The sequence below is a fragment of the Hylaeus anthracinus genome, unplaced genomic scaffold, assembly GCF_026225885.1.
Source record: "Hylaeus anthracinus isolate JK02 unplaced genomic scaffold, UHH_iyHylAnth1.0_haploid 11985, whole genome shotgun sequence".
Classification (NCBI taxonomy): Eukaryota; Metazoa; Arthropoda; class Insecta; order Hymenoptera; family Colletidae; genus Hylaeus; species Hylaeus anthracinus.
In genome coordinates, this window is record NW_026534333.1 from 608049 (window position 1) to 631067 (window position 23019).

General features: G+C 40.1%; 3 protein-coding genes across 7 annotated transcripts; 2 read left to right on the forward strand and 1 right to left on the reverse strand.

Moving 5' to 3' along the window:
* Nucleotides 1–290: 290 nt before the first annotated feature.
* LOC128887065 (voltage-dependent calcium channel subunit alpha-2/delta-3) lies at nt 291–17662 on the forward strand. 4 transcript variants are annotated; one of them, XM_054142510.1, is made up of 23 exons: nt 291–3392; nt 5609–5690; nt 5988–6098; nt 6338–6551; nt 6637–6768; nt 6875–7471; nt 7644–7780; nt 7854–7934; nt 8019–8099; nt 8217–8291; nt 8629–8736; nt 8807–8878; nt 8952–9093; nt 9171–9392; nt 9482–9575; nt 10517–10549; nt 10983–11096; nt 11193–11305; nt 11465–11604; nt 11916–12085; nt 12247–12452; nt 12526–12835; nt 12935–17662. In XM_054142510.1, exons 1-23 carry the CDS (start codon nt 3295–3297, stop codon nt 13227–13229), a joined length of 3627 nt encoding a protein of 1208 aa, XP_053998485.1. In that variant the 5' UTR covers nt 291–3294; the 3' UTR covers nt 13230–17662. The 4 variants fall into 4 exon arrangements, with proteins under 4 accessions (XP_053998485.1, XP_053998486.1, XP_053998487.1 ...); XM_054142511.1 differs by having other exon boundaries at nt 11468–11604; XM_054142512.1 differs by lacking the exon at nt 10517–10549.
* LOC128887066 (dehydrogenase/reductase SDR family member 7-like) lies at nt 17166–20130 on the reverse strand. Its single transcript, XM_054142515.1, has 8 exons — nt 19575–20130; nt 19306–19471; nt 19079–19231; nt 18887–18993; nt 18578–18817; nt 18386–18505; nt 18159–18328; nt 17166–18081 (listed from the first exon to the last, which is right to left on the reverse strand). Exons 2-8 carry the CDS (start codon nt 19439–19441, stop codon nt 18006–18008), a joined length of 1002 nt encoding a protein of 333 aa, XP_053998490.1. The 5' UTR covers nt 19442–19471; nt 19575–20130; the 3' UTR covers nt 17166–18005.
* Nucleotides 20131–20997: 867 nt separating this feature from the next.
* On the forward strand, nt 20998–22894 carry LOC128887067 (syntaxin-18). 2 transcript variants are annotated; one of them, XM_054142517.1, is made up of 3 exons: nt 20998–21199; nt 21351–21492; nt 21564–22894. In XM_054142517.1, the coding sequence occupies exon 3, from the start codon at nt 21798–21800 to the stop codon at nt 22767–22769; it is 972 nt and encodes a 323-aa protein (XP_053998492.1). In that variant the 5' UTR covers nt 20998–21199; nt 21351–21492; nt 21564–21797; the 3' UTR covers nt 22770–22894. The 2 variants fall into 2 exon arrangements, with proteins under 2 accessions (XP_053998492.1, XP_053998491.1); XM_054142516.1 differs by having other exon boundaries at nt 20998–21492.
* The last annotated feature ends 125 nt before the right edge of the window (nt 22895–23019 follow it).

A 23019-nucleotide genomic window follows, 5' to 3' on the forward strand; every position in this document is an offset into this window, starting at 1 on the left:
ATAATAATAACGATACGAAAACTTACAGTATCCAACATACATAAGTCCAGTAATGTAAGAATGTTTGTGTTATATTGTTACGTAAGATATTCTATACCAATTTTTTAAATAAATAAATAAGATCTGGGAAAGAACAAGCGACGACTGCAGGAATCGAAACTCGAATGTTTCAGTGGGTTCCGGGATAGATATTTTATTTTGACAGAAGGTATGTTTAGGAAGTGTCTCGTAAGTACTTTACAAAGATACTTTAAGGAATTTCGATAATCAGCCAAATTAAACGAAAGGATGGCTTTTATTCTCCACGTTGGAGGTTTTTTTTCAATACTAACAAAAAGAAAACACTGTCGTAAGAGATACGGTCCACTATCCGTCGACCACGCGCCGAGACTCCAAGTTTAAGTTTGCGCTGCGGTACACCATTGTACAAAATTCTTCGCGAACCCGTAAAGTCCCTGGGACCCTTAGAATCTAGAAACTTGACTTTGTGCATGAAAATATAGATGCATGTTAAATCAATGATACCGAGCTTGCGCCCCGTTACAGCTACCCCTATTATGGTGCGAGGTCGGGAGTATCTCTCGCTCTCGCTAGCCTAAACGTCTCCCTTCGTCTGTCGCCACTCTTTTGTGGGAAAAGGGCCTCCTCGATGCCGCTACCTCTCTCTACCTTTGCTCGTCGTCTCTTTTCATTTCCATATCTTGCAACCTTCACCTCCTACCTTCTGCCTCCCCACCTTAGCGTCGTCAATCTAAGTCACTCTTCCCCTAGTTCCGTTGAATCCCCAATGCCGCCGTTCCCTCTGTTTGTCGTCGCTACTCTCGTCGTTGCAACGACTACTACCACCATCGTCATCGACGCTGTGTACCACTGCCACCACCATTGCTTTTTGAACCTCACCATCTAGGACCGGCTTTACATAGACGCAAATGGTGCGTCGCCTCTTACCTGGCTCGTTTCAACGAGGAAATAAACTTAACGAAGAGAAATTGTTATATCTATTCGTAGCTTTCCATTGAAACCAAAATTGGACCAAAGAAAGCAAGTTACATTCGTTCGGTTGCAATCTCCTCGTACACGAACGGAACTACGGGACAGAACATGTATATGTAATATGTATACATAGCGTAGGGACTGCCCTTGAACTTATGGGACCCGCCTTGCATTCAGGTGTGAACTGACTAGACGGTAGACGATCGCAGGGGCAAAAATACAAGCACGGCCGGCACTCGTATTTTTGTAACAGACGTGCGATTCAGATGTCGTACACAATTTCTGTACAATACAAGTACATAGTAATTTATCAGCGATACACGAATATTATTTAAATAACAAACAACGATAACTAAGGAAAGCATTTTATCGTGGGTCACGAATGAAACGACGAGTTTAGAGTTACGAGTTTAGGAAATTGTAATTAGAAATGAAAAGCGAACGAACGTAAATTCGAATGTTTGAGTTGAAAGTAACGCGTATCGTATTTATAGAAGGAGGCGGTTAAATTGAAAATTTCATCGGGGCGCTAGTAATTCTCGCGCAGCCTTGCCACCACCATGGCCGCCGCTACCGCCATCACCCACACTACTAACCCAGACCTGGTATTCGTCAACTGCCTACACTCCCATCTCCCCCATCCTTTTAAGGGGTGGTAGAGAGTACATACATGCTCGCACCCGTAGAATAGCGCTATGTATGTACTCCTAAAACGCCCGAATCCCAACCAACGTAGACGTAGTAAGAGTAATGCGCGCGCGCGAACCGCCAACCAGCCGCCTTCGGCTCGCACCGTAAAGCGACTCCGTGCACCATCTTGGCCCGATTTTCATGAGAAAGTACACGGGAAACGGAGACGTCAACTTTCATTTTCTTTCGTTAAAAACCGCGAAGCTTCGTTACGCAACGATCGTTCCGTATTAATCGAAGAGCAACCGTCACGTGTGTTTCACCTACGAGATAGATAACTTAATCCTTCCGGTCGCCTTTTTTCTTCCTTCTCGCCGCCGCGCCGCTGCGTTCCCCTTCTTTGCATTCCCTCCCCTACTTCTCCTACGGCTCTTTCTCTTTCTCCGTTCCCCTTCGGCGTCTCCTTTATCCCACACTCGTCCTTCATTCTTTCGGGTCCTCCGCGCGTTACGGTGTGAACATACTTGAGAGATCGCGCGACAAGGCGGTAAACGGTGGTGCAATAGTGAATCGTACAAGCGAATCGTGTCCGAGGCCTAACTATGGTTTATTTTTGCAAACCACTGCAAGGAATACACGTTCGGTACGAATGAGATACGATAATCGAGAGGAACGCCGTTCTATAGCCGATGCTCGGTAGTGGTAACATCTCTTTTACCCGGTCTAATCGTTCGATCCTTTGGGCGATCGGGGTTGTACATTCGCGTACGCGTTAGAGTTGGCTAGTGATTAACGATTACTTTCGCGATAATCGCTCGCCATTCTCGGTAACAGCACGTTTGTATCGGTAACCGAACGTTCGTACAACTGGATCGCTAAAATTATTCGTTCCGTGTCTCGAGCTCGGTTCCTTTTCAGGGTTACGCGAAAAATTATCAACGACCACTACTCGATAATTGTCGCGAATCAGATTTCTCCTAACACTGGTTACGTACTCGCGCGCAGATCGGGGATCCCGACTCTGAGATGATTCAATCTTTGGACGAGCCCGTGTCATATTCCGAAAACCGTCCGAGGAAGAGGAACGCGCGTTGGAGGTGAATTATTGCGCGTTCCTGACCAACCGTCGTCGTCGTCGTAGACCAGTTGCAACCCCGTCGACGACGCGTTCGAGCAACGCCGCAATAATCGAAAACTAGACTACAAGACACGAGTAGAAAAGTACTCGGGGCCTAGACGAAACTCTAGCTAAACGGAATTGTGCTACGCTCGAGATGGAAGAGAATTTTCATTCGAACGGCCTAAGAGCAGCTAAGACGTTCAGCGTGTAATTCGAGGCTCCTGGCAGGACAAACGAGACGATTAAAGGACGACAGAGAATGATACGCGACAGTTTCGACGTGGCAGCGTACGCAAGTGCTAAAACGAGGTTGTGTTCTTCGCGACGTATTCACGGATAAACAAGATTCCATCGGGACGAGGAAAATTTCACGCACGTAACGCTGATTCGCGTGTTCCGACCGATCGATCGCTGCTACGAGGGAGCAGTGAGACTAATACTTTTCGAGAAGTCGACTCGTGCTAACGAACGCGTACGTTTTCCCTTGAAATATTGGTTCCGTAACGTTTCATCGCTCGCACTTCGGCCGGTCGATCGATAGCGCCGAAATAATGTTTCTGTCCGTTGAAAAACTCTTGCGCTACGGAGTGTTGTTGCTGTTGTGGATCAGATCGAGTTATCAGCAAGAAGAAGACATACCTCATAACGAGTGAGTAGCTTTACCAACTATTGTATTTTCTGTTTCATAGTTTCGATCGGTGACCATCATCGTTTGGCATGCGTTCGTAAAATCGTACGTTGTTTAACCCCCACGTCCCCATTGCGTACCTTTCGATACGCATCGGGTCAGGTTCACACGATAAATTTCATCGCGATATCGTGTGTTCTTCTACTGTAGATTACCATTAGGATTACCATTCAGTAGTGGAACGCTGCTTTCAGCGCGACAATGAAATGGTTAATCTCGATTACATTATCCTCTCCTTTCTTGTTTTTATATTTACCACAGGACATGCATCAAAGGAGAGAAATAAAAGGATTAACGATAAGAAGAAGGTTTTACGGGGTAGTCGGAAGGGCGTGGGTGGGCTAGGAAACGTCTCGGCGGAACTTTGAACTTGCGAGATTTGCAGATTCGAGAAACCATCCCCTCTTTTTTTTTTTTAATTGAACGCGAATCATTGTCATAGTTTCGATTACGCGTGAATTACTTGGAAGACGATTCATTGATTCCTTTAGCGAACAGAATTCGATCCTCGAATAGTTTCGAGCAGCGTAACGAAAGCGTGTGCGGCGTCGTTCGGCTACCAGAGTCGAGAACGAATTGTAATTTTTTCGCCTATAGCGCCCTACGCGAGTGGGAGGGGCATAAAAGGATCGAAGCGTACTACGTGTAAGTACCCTGCGTGCGTACAACTCTCGGTACGTCAGGATACTCGGATATTTCATTATCTCGACGTTTCATTGTCTCGACGTGACTCATACTTATTTAGTAAACGAATCAGACGTTCTTTATTCTACGCAGATACACATCTGCATAGAATGCAAACGAACGTCTGCGTTAATTAGATCCGATTTCTTAAAATAATCGTACGATAGGAAAATTCCGTCATGGACTTTGGTATACACTTTCATAGATAATAGTCCAACTTGCGATTAATTATAAATTTATAATGTAATAGAACTTATAATAGTGAATAGATTCCAAATTTGATGTTTCCTATTACGATAAAATTATTTAATTCGATATTAAATGTAATATGTATACTATGTGTAATGATTAATTATACGTATATTCATCGATATATTGAATTATATAAAAATAATGAAACAGTATCGACAAAACGTCGATATCATGAAGCAGCTTCAACTAAATCAAGAAAATGATGTAGATGTTATAGAAAAATGATTATATTTTATTCGAATATAAGAATTATTGATTAGCAAACGATTACTTGGAGTGATGGTTAAACCTGAAGAAATGAAAATGATTGAATTTTCATTGGCCGTCTCTGTTCTGGATAAATTAACGAAAAGTAAGAGAGAACGGTTTGGACGATTTAGAGGGATGCAAAAGGGGAATGAGAAAAGAACGCAGGCGCGTGTCGCGAGTAACGCGTACGTACATAGTCGATTAACGAGGATCAGGATCGACGTGTGTGCGTACGTAGTTGCGTGCGTGCGCACGTGAACGTGCATGTGTTCACGTAGGACACGCGCGAATGCATCAATGGTGCTGATTTACATGTATACGGTGCCGTGTATAGATGCAGCTGACAGAAACAATCGTTGACGTCAGTTTGAGCGACGTTAAGCACCGTTGGTTGTGTTTTGTCGCGTTTAAACGAGATTAGGCCGAATTAGGACGCGAGTGCTACTCGTCGGCGTTAAATAATACATGGTCAACGTATCTTTAATATAACAACGTAATCCTTAATATATAATTGTAAATTAAATTTAATAATATTCTTTATTTTAGATTAATATTTATATTTATACATATAATGCTTCACAATTCACGTGATGGTTGTCATGGAATCTGACTGAGATATCGTAGGGAGAAATGAAAGTCTGCGCGAGTAAGTGAAATGTGGACAGTGTAGCGTAGACCACACGTCTGACCCAATACAGAGCGCGACTACTTGCCGGACTTAATCTTTCATTCTCCCTGTAAGAGAGAATTCTCATTTGTCCATGTCGACATTCTTTAGCTTCTCTTTAAGATTAAGAACGTACCAATCGGTTTGTAATTACACCATTTTCTCGTATTTCCATATTTTTTTTCATTTCCTTTTAATCTGATTTTGTGTACCGGATAAACACGACGAAAGGACCGGACTTTGCGCGCTTATGTTTTCGATAAATAGCGAATTATGGTACGGTGTATTATCGCATCGAAAAATACATGATAATTTTGGTTTGCAGAGTGAAAAACTGGGCCTTGAAATTTGGCGTGGACCTATGGGAGTTTGGCAAGCAGGTTACGAAAATGGTCGAGATACAGAGGGTAACGTCATTCGATGATTCACGTTTAAGTAGTATACTTGGAACATTGTATTCTTCTATAATAGTTTACACGATTTCTCTGTAATACGAGTAATAATTGAACGTTATATTTCTTGAAATGGGTTAATAAACCTTTGAAATAAGTCGAATGAGTTCTTATATTTTTAGTTCTTCGACTTTATATTCTCTCGCGAGCATTTTCTTTCTATACGGACGTATTTTACAAATTCCAAGTTTCACGAGGAATCGTTGATACTAGGCGAGCTTTATCACCTCGTAGTTACCGTTCTGAATTCAGAAGTACCACGAGCTGGAGGCCGAGGTCGTCAGAAAGGATGGTCTGGTTCTGGTGCGAGAAATGGCCGCGGAAGTGAAGAATATGCTGGATTTTAAGATGAATGCTGTTATGGTAAGAAGTAGGCAGCGGCGACTGTGCGGGTCGCGAGGATCTCGGCAAGAAATGTTGCGTAAAAGAGGCCGAGTCTGTATCTATTTCTATCGCCATTGGTAAAACGTCTTGAAGACGCTTTTTCTAATTGAATGCAAAAATATTTCACTCGTTACCAAATGGAATACAGTAAAGATTGGATAATTGCATGGATCCCGATTTTTACCGTTTTAATTTATAATCTGACGCGATGGTTACAGAGATTGGTGGAGAGCGCGGAACAGGCAGCCGTATCCGCGCCAAGGGACGGAAACGTGTCGCCAAAATATTCGCAACGGATGGAGCTATTTTCCGGAGATGGAAAATCAGGAAACGGCCAGGATACTTTTCTCGCTACCAATAGACACTTCGATCATTTAGCCGTGAACGTTACACTCTCAACGGTTTTGCTTCCTGCTGGAATCAAAGACGCCTGTGAGTATACCAGCAAGAAGAAAGCATCTGTATTTGGTATTAAACATTCGACACGCGAAGGAATCGTAATTTGATTTGTTCACAGATCGCGAAGTAGCTGCCGGGATCCAGTGGAGCGAGTACTTGGATTTATTGTTTGTAAATAATTACGAAAGCGACCCTTCGCTCTCTTGGCAGTACTATGGAGCAACTTCGGGATTTTTACGACGATTCCCCGGTACGTATTGCTGAGTATCGTCTTAAATGGATCGACTGAAAAAAACAGCGTACCCATATTTTTCTATTACTCGTCTCTGCTTACAATCGACATGTTCCATTCGTAGCGATCACTTGGCCACCGATCGAGGACCGAACGGGCTCGAGGAGCTCGAACCGCGTCGTTCGAGATGTGTACGACTTTCGAATTTCGAATTGGTTCGTCGGAGCAGCAAACAGCCCCAAGGATTTAGCCATACTGGTGGACTTGGAGTGCTATGCGTCCGAGAGGAACAAACGGTTGGCAGTAGCCACCGCGAGGACCATTCTCGATACTTTGGGTCCCGACGATTACGTCAACGTTTATCGTTACGGAGACACCGCGGAGGAGATCGTTCAATGCTTCAAAGACAGCTTGGTTCAAGCGTCGCCAGAGAATGTACGAGAATTGAAAATTGCGGCTAGCACGATGAAGCACGAAGAAATGCCGACGAATATATCGGCCGCTCTCGGGACGGCTTTCGAAATTCTTCATAGATACAATAGAACGGGCCAAGGGAGTCAGTGTAACCAGGCGATTATGCTGATCACGGCAGATAATGCTGCCTTGCCCACCGAGGTGATAAAGCGATACAATTGGCCGCATATGCCTGTTCGAATCTTCACCTATCTCATAGGGGGTGACAAGAGCCCCGAATTGCGCAACACCGCCTGCGCGAACAAAGGTGATTCGTCTTACTTTACTTCTCTTTGTAATCCCCGTCTCGATATTTCAAGCGACTATTCATATTTGAAACACTTTACTCTTTGAGTTACTTTTCTTCTTGGGATTTATTATAACGAAAATTACAAGACACGCAACTTTTCTATTTATACCCTCCCTCTTTCATTGCACAGGATTTTACGCGAGGATCACGGATGTAGAAGAAATCAAAAGCAAGGTTTTCGAGTACGTCACAGTTCTGGCTCGACCTATGGTTTTGTATCAACACGACCATCCCATTCATTGGAGTCCAGTTTACGTCGGTGGCAAGGTACGAGACCCTATTGGACGTACGTTTGTTAGATGTTTTAATCAAATATTTCATTTTTCATTTTTCTGTTTAGAGTGGTAGATACGGCAAAGAAAACATCGGACAGCTAATGACGTCGGTTACAGCGCCTATTCTAGATCGTCGAAATTATACGGTAATATCTGTCTGTATAGCAATGCTTTACCACAAAAATTTAACTTGTTCTCAACTATTCTTTTCGTCTGGATCTCTCGTACAGGTGAAAACGGCCAACTTGTTGGGCATAGTTGGTACCGATGTACCGGTAGAAGAAATCGAGAAACTTGTGCCCCCTTACAAGGTACGTGATTCGATTGTAATGATACGGTAATTGGCACAAAGCTTGACAGTACGTTTTTAACTCGTTGTACAACGATGTCGTTAATATATCATCGATCTCGATTTCCTCATTTTGCAGTTAGGTGTCAACGGATATTCCTTTATCGTCGACAACAATGGTCGAGTTCTCTATCATCCTGACCTGCGACCTCTGGTGAGTAACTTTCGAGAAACGCTTCCACGAAGAAATTTACTTCGAAACGACTTCCGTTAGTCTGGACGTTCATTGATATGTTTTTATCGCAGCAGCCAGGAAATGCAGACGTGAGTAAACAAAAAATACGTAGCAAGGATACTATCCTATACTACCCCCCTCATTTGAGTCTCTATTGCTTAATCACCCAACAAACGCAATGAAAACAATTTAAACATTTATTTTATTCATCCGGAACTTCTTACTAAAACGATAAAATAACGTGTACGCAATAGAGGGTTAAAAAATAATGCAAAGCTTTCAACGGTTACGATAAACATTTCTTCTCGGTTCGCAGTACGAAGAAACGTTAAAGCCTACGTATATCAGCGTAGATTTATCGGAAGTTGAACTCGCCGAGTACGACGGTCCGTTGCATCCCTTGAACAATTCCCTTCTTCTAGACGTAAGTACACCAGATGCATGTACACAAAGGTGATCGAATTGTTTTTTACATCTTTCTCTCTTTCTTCCAGTTGAGGCACGATATGATCGATCAGAAAGAGGGGGAGACCGATTTCGCGATAAAAATTCACTATGACGATATGGTGAGTAAAGAAAATTCCGCAACCTTACCCAATCTAACAATCTAAGTATCATTAACGTGATAATATTTTACAGAGAAGAGTTACCATCAGGCGGCACAATTATTTTTATAAGCCAATCGAAGGAACGCCCTTTTCGCTGGGTTTAGCGTTGCCCGAGGGTTACGGCATGTTCGAGCTATTGGCCGAACACGAAATGAAACATTCAATAATAACTGGTAAGTCGCATTTTTATCGAAAAACGAAACATTACTATCTCAGACGAATCTTTTATACGCTTTCCATTTTTGTCTAGTGACCGACTACTTTAACGGAAGCAATTGGAAAGTGCATCCAGATTGGGTGTACTGCGAATATAATTCGGCTTCCGATAAGTGGTTCTCCTCCCCGGAGGAACGCGTTCTGCATTTCTTGGCACGAACGCGTAGACCGGGGTGGAAGTGGATGTCTTTGAGACCAAAGAGTCCAAGCTCGCATCATAAACAAGCGAGCAAGCCCGACAAAGATTCTTATTACTGTAAGTATAACCCACGATATCGCGATATTACCGATAATACGATTAAAAACTGCAACGATCGATCGAATAACGAAACCGACGAATTTCAGGCGACAAAAGATTAGTGCAATCTCTAGTGTTGGATGCCATGGTCACCGGTGATTTCGACAAAAGAGGTGCGATGCACAAAGAGGAGAATCAAAGGTAAGCGGCACGTAAGCGAAGCTCGCGGATGCATGTCCTTCACGCGTGGACACTTATAGTGGAGTCATCGACAACGCACTGCAACGCACAAGCACGCGGTTTTTTCTCGCAGCACCGATTATCGAATAACGTATCTCTTATCCGATATCGTAAAACCGTTGCCTTTACTTTTTCCTTGCCGTTGTCTCGCATAGTCGTGTCGCAAACGATAATCGATCGCTGGCAACTAAAACAACTGGCCCAATATCGACAAGGGAAACAAGAGTAACACGATCGCGCAGAGCGAACCAGACGAAGATAAAACAACGTACAGAGGAATCGAGAAACCAGGAACGAAAGAAGATACAAGCCGTCGAAGAATCGCACGTTTTCAAATGTTCTAGATCTAGATTTCTCGATACACGATATATACAATATCGTACATGATAACTCCTACTTATAGAAAACCGAATCGATGCCCCACTTACCATATGTATATAAGAATGCGACATTGCTGCAGATCCAGCCTTTTATTTATTTATATTTATACCTCGGAAGTAAACTGTATTAAGTTCAAATTATGGAAATTGTAGATAAACAAGTCGACTCGATTCGTTGATATAACATTTTTTTGTCGCTACTCGAAATATTATATTTTCAAATTGAGGATCTAACATAGCTTGCCTCCGAGTTGTATTCGGGTAAGTATTTGTATGATTTCGGTCAAATCGATCGTACAAGAAGTTTATAATCTTACGTGTAGCCTACCAGTGCCATAAGGTTCCTCACTGCTGTTTCAGGGTGCTTCTTTTGTAGCGTTTTCAAATGCATTAAAAAAGTGCACTGGTGTTCTCGTTGAAACGCGACACGCACTATGCGCAACGGCTAATCTCTTTCATTTACAATGTTACCTTTTATTGCATATTTTTATTACATTTTATATTGTGTGTCTCCACCGCTAGCCCTATTGCCATACTGATGGCTCTACTGCACAGGTAATCCATTATGCACAATTATTTGTATAAGCGCACTCGTCGATATTTTGCACGGTGATTCCTTTCAAATTATCGCTTTCACTGTACGTCTCACGAAAACCCTAACAAATTATTCCTCCCCCTCCGACAGCCCTTTTCGACTCTGTTTCTTCTCCCCTTGATTAACAACCGTCGATAATAAAATCGATACATACGTATAACGGATCATTCTACGCCAAATGAATCAATTTATTCCAATTTAAACACCTTTTAATTCACGATTACCAATTCAAAATAAATGAAATTAAATGAAATGAAACCAGAGTTATTAAGTTCAAAATGGTTCGACATGTTATAGTCAGAGATCGCTTGCGTTCTTTCGCGATTGTTTCGCCTCGTTTCTCGTCGCGTCGACAGTAATTATCGCCCGTGTAATCGATGTTAAATTTTACAGTCAAGGAAAAAGCAGATTCGGTCTCAGCCGGACATTCATCGCGACGAGGAGCGGCCTTTTTCGTTGGCACGAGCATCAACAAGCCAGCAATTTGAAGGAAAGCAACGACGAACCGTACGATCTATTCATATAGATATATGAAAATTCTAATGACTGTATCGAAACATTTATCCGCGACTCTATTCATTGAAAATCGTGTTATTTACGCAGGCCCTTTGCTCAGAAGTATGCGAGAGCTATGGATTCGTCTTGGTATAAACGCGCGGTGGATCAGCACTCGATAGAACCGGAAAGTTTTGTTTTCAGCGTTCCTTTCGATGCAGGTACGTACCACGCGACAATTTATCCGTGTAGACAAGAATTTGAAAGATCTCTCCTGGTTCGCCAAATTTGTACTATGTCTCTGCCTGGTCAGATACTTCAAATACTATAAACAGTAGACGATACTATCGCATTCGCAATAATAATGTTCGTATTGCCAGCAGCTGACAACCCCAACCCTTTAGTTACCGCTACGCACGCTGTATTCATTGGAAAAGGACACAAAGCACCAGCCGCGGTCGTTGGTTTTCAGTTTCAACACTCCTCGTTGGCATCCCACTTCGTTAACATGACTTCTACGGTATCGTATGTCGATCGTCGACTGTTCATTATCCTTATGTTCCTTTTTGAGTTACTAACAAGTATTCCGAAAATGATATAATAGACTTGTGACGAGAAAATCATTGTATCGCAAGTCCCTTGCATCATCTTCCAAATATCTGGGAAAAATTAATAAAATTTCACCGTTGTGTCTAAGAAGTTACACTTCCAATGCGCGGCATTCTACGCACCAATTTTTTTTTTTTTTAATCATTTCGAAACAACGAACGATACTCGCCCTACACTAGCCAGTTGTCGTTTCCTTTATTTATGTTTTGTTTATTTTTGTAGTGCAGTGGCATGAATTGTAAAAAGAATTGCGCTTCCGAAGAACTGGACTGTTATATTCTGGACAGTAATGGATTTATCATCATCAGCGAGCGTCACGAGCATACTGGAAAATTTTTTGGTGAAATCGACGGCACCATAATGGATTCCCTGGTTCAAGACAGAATCTACAGGTACTTCTCGCCTCATTAATTTATATTCTACGAGTAATAATTTGAGGTATCAGAGCTGGAGATACAGAACTGTCCTGTTCTGTTGTTTATTTAAGTGCTTAATCTATGTTATTGTACGTTATAAATGCATAAAATCAGAACACCAGTTATTCGGGTTTCAGAAAGGTAACTGTGACCGACTACCAAGGTACGTGCAGTCCGCAGGAATCGCATCAATCTGCAGCGCCAAGAATAGTTCCTGAATCATTCGGGGCGGTCATCGGCATACTTGGAAATCTACTCTGGAATATAGCGTTCAGTTTCAATTTACAAAATTTGCAACAAGCGACTTACGCGCTCGCTGGCGAACCTATACGAACCGCGGACGGTAAGGAACATTTAAAAAATGTTTAATGACGTTACAAGAAAAACACGCTGACTCGCTTGACCCATACTTTCAGATGATTTGATTTCCACCGACACTGTCGAAGAAGCACACGAGTTCGAACCGATCGGGGGTGGAGATTCGACCGACGAACCGTCTCTGGACGAAAACGAAGCTTTTCCCAGGATTCCAGCGGTTGCTGCCGCCTCTCCCGCTTCTCCTGGGACTACACGCGCTACATCTGCCTATTATCCACAAAGGAAACTGAGAACCTGCGAAAAGAAGACGGATCTTTACATTCTGCAACCGGAGAGGCTCAACACCAGCGGACAGAGCAATCCCTTGAAGGGAAAATTGACCAACTGTCACGTGACTGGATGCGAAAGGTATGTATGTAGCTTGCGTACAACTTCTAGGCTTTATCAAACTATTAGAGACGCCAAGCAGAATAATATCAATATAACGGACGTTAATCCTAATCGCAGACCCTTCAGCGTCCAGAAGATCCATCACACGAATTTGATCCTGTTGGTGGTGGACACGTTGTGTCCATGCGGAAGCAAACAATTGAGCATCGAACCTATAGAGGCTCTCACCGAGCCAGGAGCTTGCACCGCGAGGAGAGAACGTCTGTATCGTCGAAGACCGCCGAAATGCATAAACTATCATCCGGAGGAAATGGAGATCAAGCTTTGCGGCGGCGCGAGCCGCCCTTGGAATTTCTCCTTCTCGTTGTTCGTCGCGATTACCTCCAGCGTTCTGACGACGCGACTCGCGTGACTTCGCTCCAATTAACTTGTACACACATTCGCAAATTATCTTTTTGAAATGAATTTAGCGTTGTCGTTTCTATGAAACAGTTATAAGAAAAAAATGGTATACTAGTTGATCGGTTTAATATACCTGTATTTGACGAATACGAGAGAATGGAGGTGCGAGTGGTTGGGTGTGTGCGTGCGCGTGCACGCTAGAAAAAAAAGAGAGAGAGAAAGACAAAGTATACGCGTAATATATGCCCGGGTGTGCGCGAACATTCCATTTCTATGCGTTTGATATGCGTGATGCATGGCGTATACGCCAAAGACGGGCAGTATTTATTATATTTTGCGACTATTTTTGTAACGATCCCTCGCAACTGTCAAATTGATCGATAGTCGTTCGCTACATTTGCAATCTGCATTCATGGATCGGTAATTCGTAATACATCAAAGCCAATAGTATCCGATTATTCACTGTTCAGGTTCGATCGATAGTCGCGATTACCGATTACTCGTTAACCATAATCATGGATTACACTTTGCCCTACGCTGGTACAATGGGCTCTACGCAAATATTCGCGTACACGCGTGCACGGTCGCGTCTACGCGGGCACGCGCGTGCATGCACGCAGACGTGTACATATACAAATACATATAATATTAATGTTGATCTATGATTACATATCTCATTATAAATTCTGTTGCGAGAAACTTGTGAATATTTCCTAATCGTATTACGTCGTATCTGATTCCTAACGACTAACGGAAGGTAACGACGAGACTGCGTACTCGCGATACAGAGCGAAAAGTGGAAACGATGTACATAAATGTATATCGAACGCTGACTATCTCGGCCGAGCCGAGGTAATCGGTTGTCCTTTTCGTCCAGACGTTGCGTCGAATCAAACCAAGCATCGTAAACGTTTCCAAAACGGTCGATATATCGGTTCGTAATTTCGTTGTTTCTATAGCTGTACTTTTTCGGGTAACTTTTGGATTGAACAAAAAGTCTGTCGTTTTAGAAGTAATCTGAACTGACATCAAACGACAATAAACACAACCGATATTCACACTTTTTACTCTTATAGGTAATCTGAATAAATTAGTCGTTTATTTGGTAGCGAGAACCGGTAGTATTAAAGGCTTTTCGAAGAACTTGAAAAAAAGTTCAGTCTTTGCTGCCAGATCACTAATTAAGCGTTAAGTGATAGTTTATATATCCGTGCGTGAAATTAAAATAGAACGTAAGCGCATTACGCTTAATAAACGCCACAGAAAAATCAATGGCGTCTATGTATAGAAGTCGCTATAGCAAATTTTGTGATTTTCCGATAAACCACTCTTGAAATACAAAGCGAAACAGAGGCCACATACGTACATATAGAATTTTGTAATCGATTTTTTTGCATTTTTGGACTCAGGACACCCCGAAGCTTTGAAAAATGCATAAAAAAAAAAAACGAGGGAGGATGTAACTTTGACCGATAACGGTAACTTCACCTCTATTATATTCAAAGAAAAACCAAGACTTTTTGTCCAACCCAATAGCCTTATGGTTTAACGACGAATAGATTATAAATTGTACGTTCGCACGTGCAGACATATGTACGATGGACCGTGAGTTTGGCTGATTTTGCCTGTGTCGCTCCATCTACGTGCACGTGGATAATGGTACGCGTTAAAGTTCTGCTACGTGTTAAATACGAAACCCACGTAATACAGAAATGGCCTCATTACAAAAGCGATAAGCTTACGAAGCGATGCAACAAATTCACTTTCGAAGAGTTTGCGCTTTAAAATACAGTCGACCCTGCAACACTGTGGTAAATTGAATATATGAAAAAGCGTTTGAACGAGACTTTGAAAATACTGCAAAGATACGTGAAACGAAAAATTAGAAGTTTACGAAACCCCAAATTATCGTGTTCTTGAAGAACTGTGGCAATTCTTCTTACACCGTGTTACGAGAGAGTTGGCTGTAACGACGAGCTCGCGAATGTATAGTACCATTAAAATTATGGAAAATATCCTTCGTTCTTCTAAATTTTAAATTGTTATTGTATCGTACACCGACTTTGAAATAACTCGCCATACGCTACTTTAAATAATTTGTCAACGAATAAGGATGAAAAATCTCCCTTAACAGCGAGTGTACAATGTACATCCGTGTACAGAATGGACGAGTTATTTCGAAGCCAGTGTATCACTGTTAGGATATAGAGTGACTTAAAGAATTCGAAGGAGGTTCGATCGAAGCGGGTCCGGTTCACAGTACAGATTCGTCAAGTTTGATGGGGAATATAGTACGAACCTTAACGATTTTTAGTTTTACGATCAGGCTGCACTACTACTTTGGCCATAGAATGATAAAACGTATCGCGCATTTCATCGAATCGAACATTTTGCTTCCAAGTATTAGGCCTAGCCAATATGTAAACCCCGTTAACCCCTTCATGGCCGTATCATTTTCGACATACCTCTATTTCAAACATTCCTTACGACAACTACACTGGTGTTTTTCATGAATTATTCGTTGATGTCGTTATACTTTTAATTATAAATATAAATCGAGTCTTTGAACAAGATACTTTAACGCTTCAGCTATCTATTACAGCTATCTTCTTCAGGGGTAAAATAATGCGTTTATGTCGATAGCGAAACGTCAGAGTATCCTGTTCGAAAGACACTCGAGTTATGCTTGTAATCATATCAAATGAAATACTTCAATACGATTTTTAAAACAGTCGTTATTCTGCCCAAGACTGACAACCAGTCCCCGCTACGAGTCGTATTCGTAGTTTAATTAATTAATATTTACCACATCCTCCGCAAAAGGGTTAATCGTATCTTTTTTGTATCTCACACGATTATCGAACATATCGTCGAAACAATATCGTACAACGTTCTACGATTCGAATTCTAAATTGCTGTCTTCAGCTCTACGAAAAAAAAGGAAACATATCTATTTTACAATGCGGACAAGTCGAAGAACGATAAACCAAAGAATCGATGGAACATTGCGCGAAGCTTGGAGCAACGAAATACCGAATAGGAAGCAAAGTGTAACGTAATATCGATTTCTTTTTATTGCGAATAAGAAAACGTATAACGTAATACCTTTACTAAAGAAATCAATTATAGTTCACAAAGATATTACTCGATACCGCGTGTGGTCAGTGACGAACAACGATGTACGGTTGTAAGTACGATTAAAGAAATTGTGTAATGGATAATGTATAGAGTTTGTACACGAGCGATAGCCATTTCTTTATTTCAAACTTCAAAGTACGTGCAAATATTATTTGGCGAAATGTTACGTGTCGTTCGAAAGAGAATTTACAAATTGGTACATGATTAAAAAAGTGGCAATCTCGACGTCAAAGGCATCGCTCACTCTGTTTGAATTCGATGGAAAACGATTGAATCAGTTTATTCGCGAACATCAGAGCGAAGCGTGTATTTCAAGTCGAAATTGCCATTTTGGTCAATTTCGAGCCGTCCTTTCAGGCATAGCACCTCTGTAAACATCGCGGATTATCGTTCCGTTATGCTCAATGTCTTACTTTCGATATTACTGACTAACGAAAGAAAAGAAACGTATGATACACTCATCATATGACACTTCGTTCGAAACGACCTGCTGAACACATGTTGGCCAAGTTTATCGGATACCTCAGTATTGGGCAAAATGACAAGAAACTTATCAAACACGTTTGTTTCGTTTCCTCTTTCGGACATTTTTCCGAAGAAGGACACGAGACAAAGTTCTGGATACACCCGTTTTTGTCCAACGCTGCTCACCCTGTACGTTACAACACGCATACACGTTGATCCTCTCTAACGTACCCGTGCGTATCGTAAAACGTCGCAGGCGTCGTAAAAATTTAAGATGCTGCGTAGCCTAAGGCAGACGCTAACGCGAAATATAAGAAACGAATCGAATTAAACTAAAGGTTATAATATTCTATTACTATGCATCTCGACGTTTGTTTACCTAATACAATAATTAGTATACCGTTTATGAATCTGCGATTTAAGGCTGCAACGCTTCGATCGCCGCAGTCAACGCGGTGAAAGTTAAAACGCGAAGAGGCTATCGAAACCAATAATGAAAAAAAAAAGAAAAAAAAAAAAAGAAATAATTTGACTCGATGAAAACTAAGATTTACGAAAGATTTTAGGTAAGAGAACGTCTTTTCGAAGAAGAGCACTTCTAGGTGCTGTCATGTCTTCCATTATTTGTATATCGATAATAAAAGTCGATTGTAAACGTAAAACACGCACCAGTATGCGCACACGTGTATGCATACGCATACGCGTATAGGTGTACACGTACCAAGTATGTTCCTTAGGTACGTGTACGCGTATATGACTGTTAGGTTATTAAACACTTAAAATTATGTAACTGAAATACGGCATAATATTATATAATAAAATCTAAATGCAACAATATAACGCGTTCTCCCCTTCTTGAAAGACGCCATTGGACATCATCTTAAAAGGAATAGGAATCTTTGGCCTTCGAACATTATGCTTATACACGGGGTTTCCACAAAGACTTTTTCGTGTAGTTTATTGGTTCTTTTCCCTTTATAAATTGCACCATGTTTTAATTCACAAACGGAAGTAAATTTTAATCCTATTATTAGCGCCACATAACCAACACCGTACACCAATATTGGATATATTTACATGTACTACTTTTTGTTTTTTATATGTATACATAGCTTTCCAGGAAACAGTTAAAACCAATATAAAATGATATAGTATAAAAACTTATAAAATAAATATAAAATATTCATGGTTCTTGTGCAGGGACTCCCGCGTAACCTTGTATATACTGTAAAAACCTTGGTCCCAACATTTTAACAGACCTAGAATATAAAATAATACCGTTGTAACGTAAACTAAAATGTTAAATAAAAAGTTTAACAACCGTGAAATAATGTACCATAAAGTTAGGTTTGGATAATAAATTTTCATGTACAGTATTTGAAGCACGAGTGGTTTGGCGATCCACACTTCGAAAAGTTTGTTTGCTATCGCAACGCCAATCAGTTTAGCGCAACGTTCCGCGTTGAGTCTATTCGGGGATTTGTCTTTCTCCTTGTCCCCGTATGTCTGCGGATAAAATTATATTGAAAACTTAGAATATATTTTATTATCGGTGAAATTCACCTCTCCAGATTTTTCTGTGTACGATGCCATCAAGAAATTAGTGTGTACCGCTCCTGGGCATACAATTGTAACCGGTATATTTTGACCCAGTTTTTCATACCAAAAGCTGTTGAAATATCCCTGTTAAAAATATGTATACATTATAAATAATTGTAAGAGAAAAGTAAAATTTTCAATATTAATATAATTGACCTGCAATGCAAATTTAGATCCCGAATATGACCCAGAAAACGGCATTGCCACGACGCCGCCGAGGCTCGAAGTAACTACGATGTGGCCTGTACCCATCTGGGTAAAGTATTTTACCACCACTCTAGTTAAGGCTACTTGCGCGAACACGTTTAACTCGAACATGCCTTTGTCGACGGAAATATCGATTTGCTCCCAACGTCCAAGTTGATAACGACCCGCATTGTTTACAAGTATGTCCAGCTAGAATTAGAATTCAAATTAAAATCCAATTGTAAATTAGCGTGATGCACATATGTAAAGTATAGGTACCCTGTTGAATTTCTCAATGACCCGATTAAATGCTGCTTCATGACTATTTATATCACAAACATCCATAGGAAGTACTTCAACATCCAAATCGTTCAGTTTCTTGTTTCCTGAGGATAAATAAACAGGGCTTCATGAAATTTATGTATGCAACAATAACGATAAATAGATACAATTACAATGAAAATTATTCACTTTGAAGGCAGCTGGCCTTTACTCTATCTAGTTCTTCTTTCCTTCGAGCAGATAGAACTAATTTACAGCCAACATCTGCTAAGATGTAAGCAAGATTTTCTCCGATTCCACTAGATGCTCCTGTTATCCATACTACTTTCCCTTTCAAAGAGCCTGCAAAAACAGCAAAGAAACATTAAAATATTTATGTATACATAATCATGTAAACATACTGTTACCATACTCACGTATACGTTTTCCAAATAAATTGTGGAAAGCAAGATTTATATCGCAATTTAAGAACCAAGGACATATCAGGTAGAACAGGTGATAAGCCACTATGATTAATAAGATTACTAAGAGAATGATAGATAAAAGATCCATTTTTTTAAATGTTGCGTCCGACAAATTAACCTAAAAGCATGTAAAAACAATGTTATTCCAAATGTGTACCTTTTACTTGACGAATATTAACACTTTTAAACCATGTAGATTATCTTATATCATTTGTACTCACATCCACGTTTATGTTATATGATTGTATATAGTGTATGTTGCATTTGTGTCCTTGTTATTGCAATAAAAAATAAAAGGAAGTAAAGGAAACTGTGCCATGGAAAAAACTTCAGATGGTATAGTAAGTTCTATATGACAGCAGGACCACAGTCTACATTCAGCCAGATTATATTTTCTGATCACTTTTCTTTCTTTTTCACCTTGATCACAGTTATGTAGATTTGCATAAATATAATCATCCAGGATTTTTAATATCCCATGGATTTATCTTCGACTCCGAATTATTTGTTTTGACATCACTCTTCCAAAGTACCCTGCACAGTATCGCTATTTCACTTGTTTGCGACATTAGAATAGAACTTGTATATACTTATTTAGTCGAAATACACAAAAGTATTTGTGATTGCAACAAAATTTTTTTCGAAATCAGTTAAAAAACTACGAAACGTGACTGCATCTAATAAGAAACAACACTCCATAAAGTTTAGACAGACTTAAAAAAGAAGACAGTCTGTAGCAGTGTAGTAGTATGTCTGTTACATAATATGTTTATACTAGGAGAACCTTATCGCTTTCCTAGATGCGAGAGTGGAATGAAATACCACTTGCTATACTTGCCACCTCTAGATAAAAATGTCGAATAACAAATAAAAGAGAAATTACTCTTTATAGAGTTGGAATAATAAAAGGAGGCATTATTTTTAATTCTGGCTCTGTGAAAAGAAGAGAAAGGTAGGAGAATATTTGTCCTTATTTTTTTTAACATATGGCGAAGATAAACATATTAATACTTTATTATATACGTATTGAATACTTAAACCAAAAGTTAACATTTTAATCAAGTAGTTCATTTTTTTTTTATTATTATTATTACTTCAGGAAAGCCACCGCTCACTAAGCCGCTCAGTGAGCGGAATTTTGTACCAGTAGCGCCATCGGTGGGAAAACGCCCAAGTTTGTAGTGAAAATAGTTCCCACTGCGGCTGCTAGATGACACACCCAACTATTATTATTGTAGCCATCTACCGGTAGAGAGGTTGAACTAATTTTCAGAGTTTGATCAGCGCCTCTATCGGGAAAACGCCCAAGTTTGTCGCCGATTAGTTCCACCTCGCAATGTTAGATGGCGCCACTGACTTACCACCGATGCTAGCACCATCTAGCGTCGACGGTGAGAACTATTTCTCGACAAACTTGGGCGTTTTCCCGATAGAGGCGCTGACCAAACTCCAAAAATTAGTTCGGCCTCTTCGACGATAGATGGCGAGGACAATTATAGCTGATGGCGACATCTAGCAGTATCAGTAGGAACTATTTTCACTACAAACTTGAGCGTTTTCCCACCGATGACGCCACTGAAACCAAACCTATAAATATATATATATATAAACCACTCACCTATACTAGTACAATACCCACTAATACTGAATAATACATACCACTGATATAGTTCGATGAGAAAATGAATATACTTCAATTTCATGAAATTAATCGGATTTTGTATGTTTAAAAGTTCGATTATTTTTTGAAAATTGATTCCATTTGGAGTAGATAACCCTTTTTTCATCTGTATATGATTTACATTCCTACAATTCCTAGTAATGTTACATTCTCTACGTTTATCGTGTATGTATTCACAAAGATTCGTTCGATGCATCATACTAAGAATCTTGTAGACATTATAAGGGAATATAGGATAATAATACATACACATTGATGATTATTCGTTGATGTATTAAATTAGTTTTTAATGTAGGACCGATTATTATTATTCCAGTGTCATAGCATTTAAGTTTATATCTTCCGTCATAAACTAACCGTTGATTCGACACGTCACGGTTACAACAAATGAAATGTATCAAAGGATTTGTTGCGCTGTTAAACATATGTAAACGTCGAGCGTTTTAGTTCCAGCAACGGTAAGATTTTTCTTTCGATATTTAAGTAACTCAACGTTAACTCCATATTTTTAAATTCTTCATTCTTGCAGGTTAAGCGCATTTTGTGACATGTATGGTAACACCATACGATAAACGTAAAATAAATTTCAAATAAATCATTTTTGAGAAGCAGTACGTTGATCTTTTTACAATGAAGATCAACATTAATTCCAACCAAAAATTCATTTTGTAGTTGAGAAGCTATAAAGTGTTATCGATGTACATATAATAAGGTGCCTTATTTGCTACTTAGCATAGGAACAAGTTAATTTGAACTATTTAAAATGGATGTCAGCGGGTTGTTTAGAGCCAGCGTGAAGACAATAAGTCTTCGTAACAAGGATTTAGGGATTGCAAGTAATGCACAATTAAAAAAGGCCAGAAGTAAAAGTCCTTTCTTTGTAAAAGCACAAGGGGTCGTAGTACAAATTTCCAGGTTGCGCGAATTTTTGTTAGAAAATCGCAAAGCATACTTAAACTTTTCAAGCCATTTATCCTATATGCCTAGTATGACCGACGTCGATCGAGATGAAATAGATATCGGAGCGCAAAAAATAATGACCACTTGTTCCCAATTGATCAAGGAATTGCGTAGAGAAATCGCAGATTCCAAAGTTTCTCCACAGAATTTAGAACATAGGGAAATTATGTTGCTGTTAATAGAGGAGTACCTGAAAAATGTTTGTAAAATTTACTCCGAACAGAAAGCAATGCGCGTGAAAAGAGCGATGGAGATGAGAAAAATAGCTAGGTTGGAATTAGAAACGAAGCCCGTGAAACGATTAGAAATTGGTACGAAAGAATCGAGTTTGAATGCAAATGAGAAGTTGGAAGAGAAAGAAAATAAGAATGATTCCAATGACTCCAGTCCTATGAAAATACAAGAAATAAACGGAGACGTTAATTCGTTGATGTACGAAGAGGAATTATCGCCCGAAGATATACAGCTGTTCGAAGCGGAAAACGAGCATTTGTACAATGAACTTAACACAATCACGGAAGAAGTGAAGCAAATAGAGAGTAAAGTGGTACACATAGCTGAACTTCAGGAGATATTTACTGAAAAAGTGTTGGATCAAGATAAAGATTTAGATCGTTTAATGACGACAGTGGTGGGATCGACGGAAAACGTAAACGAAGCTAACGAACAAATTAGACAAGCGATTCAACGGAATGCAGGTCTCAGAGTATGGCTCCTTTTCTTTGTTTTAGTTATGTCGTTTTCTCTTTTGTTTCTCGATTGGTACAATCCTTGAAACAAACAAGTATTTTAGTAATTTGATTCAACCACTTGTACATACACTCAAAGAATGTTGTACATTATTGTAAATACTAATGTCGTTAGTTTTGAAATGATAATGAATAAAACTTTGCCAAAATATGTCACTGTATTTTATCCCCAAATCATTTTACATAATAGCTACATCTTACATAGTAAAATTTGTAGTATATGTATATATTTACTTATATACACACATTCGCACATGTGCACTTGTCTCGTACATT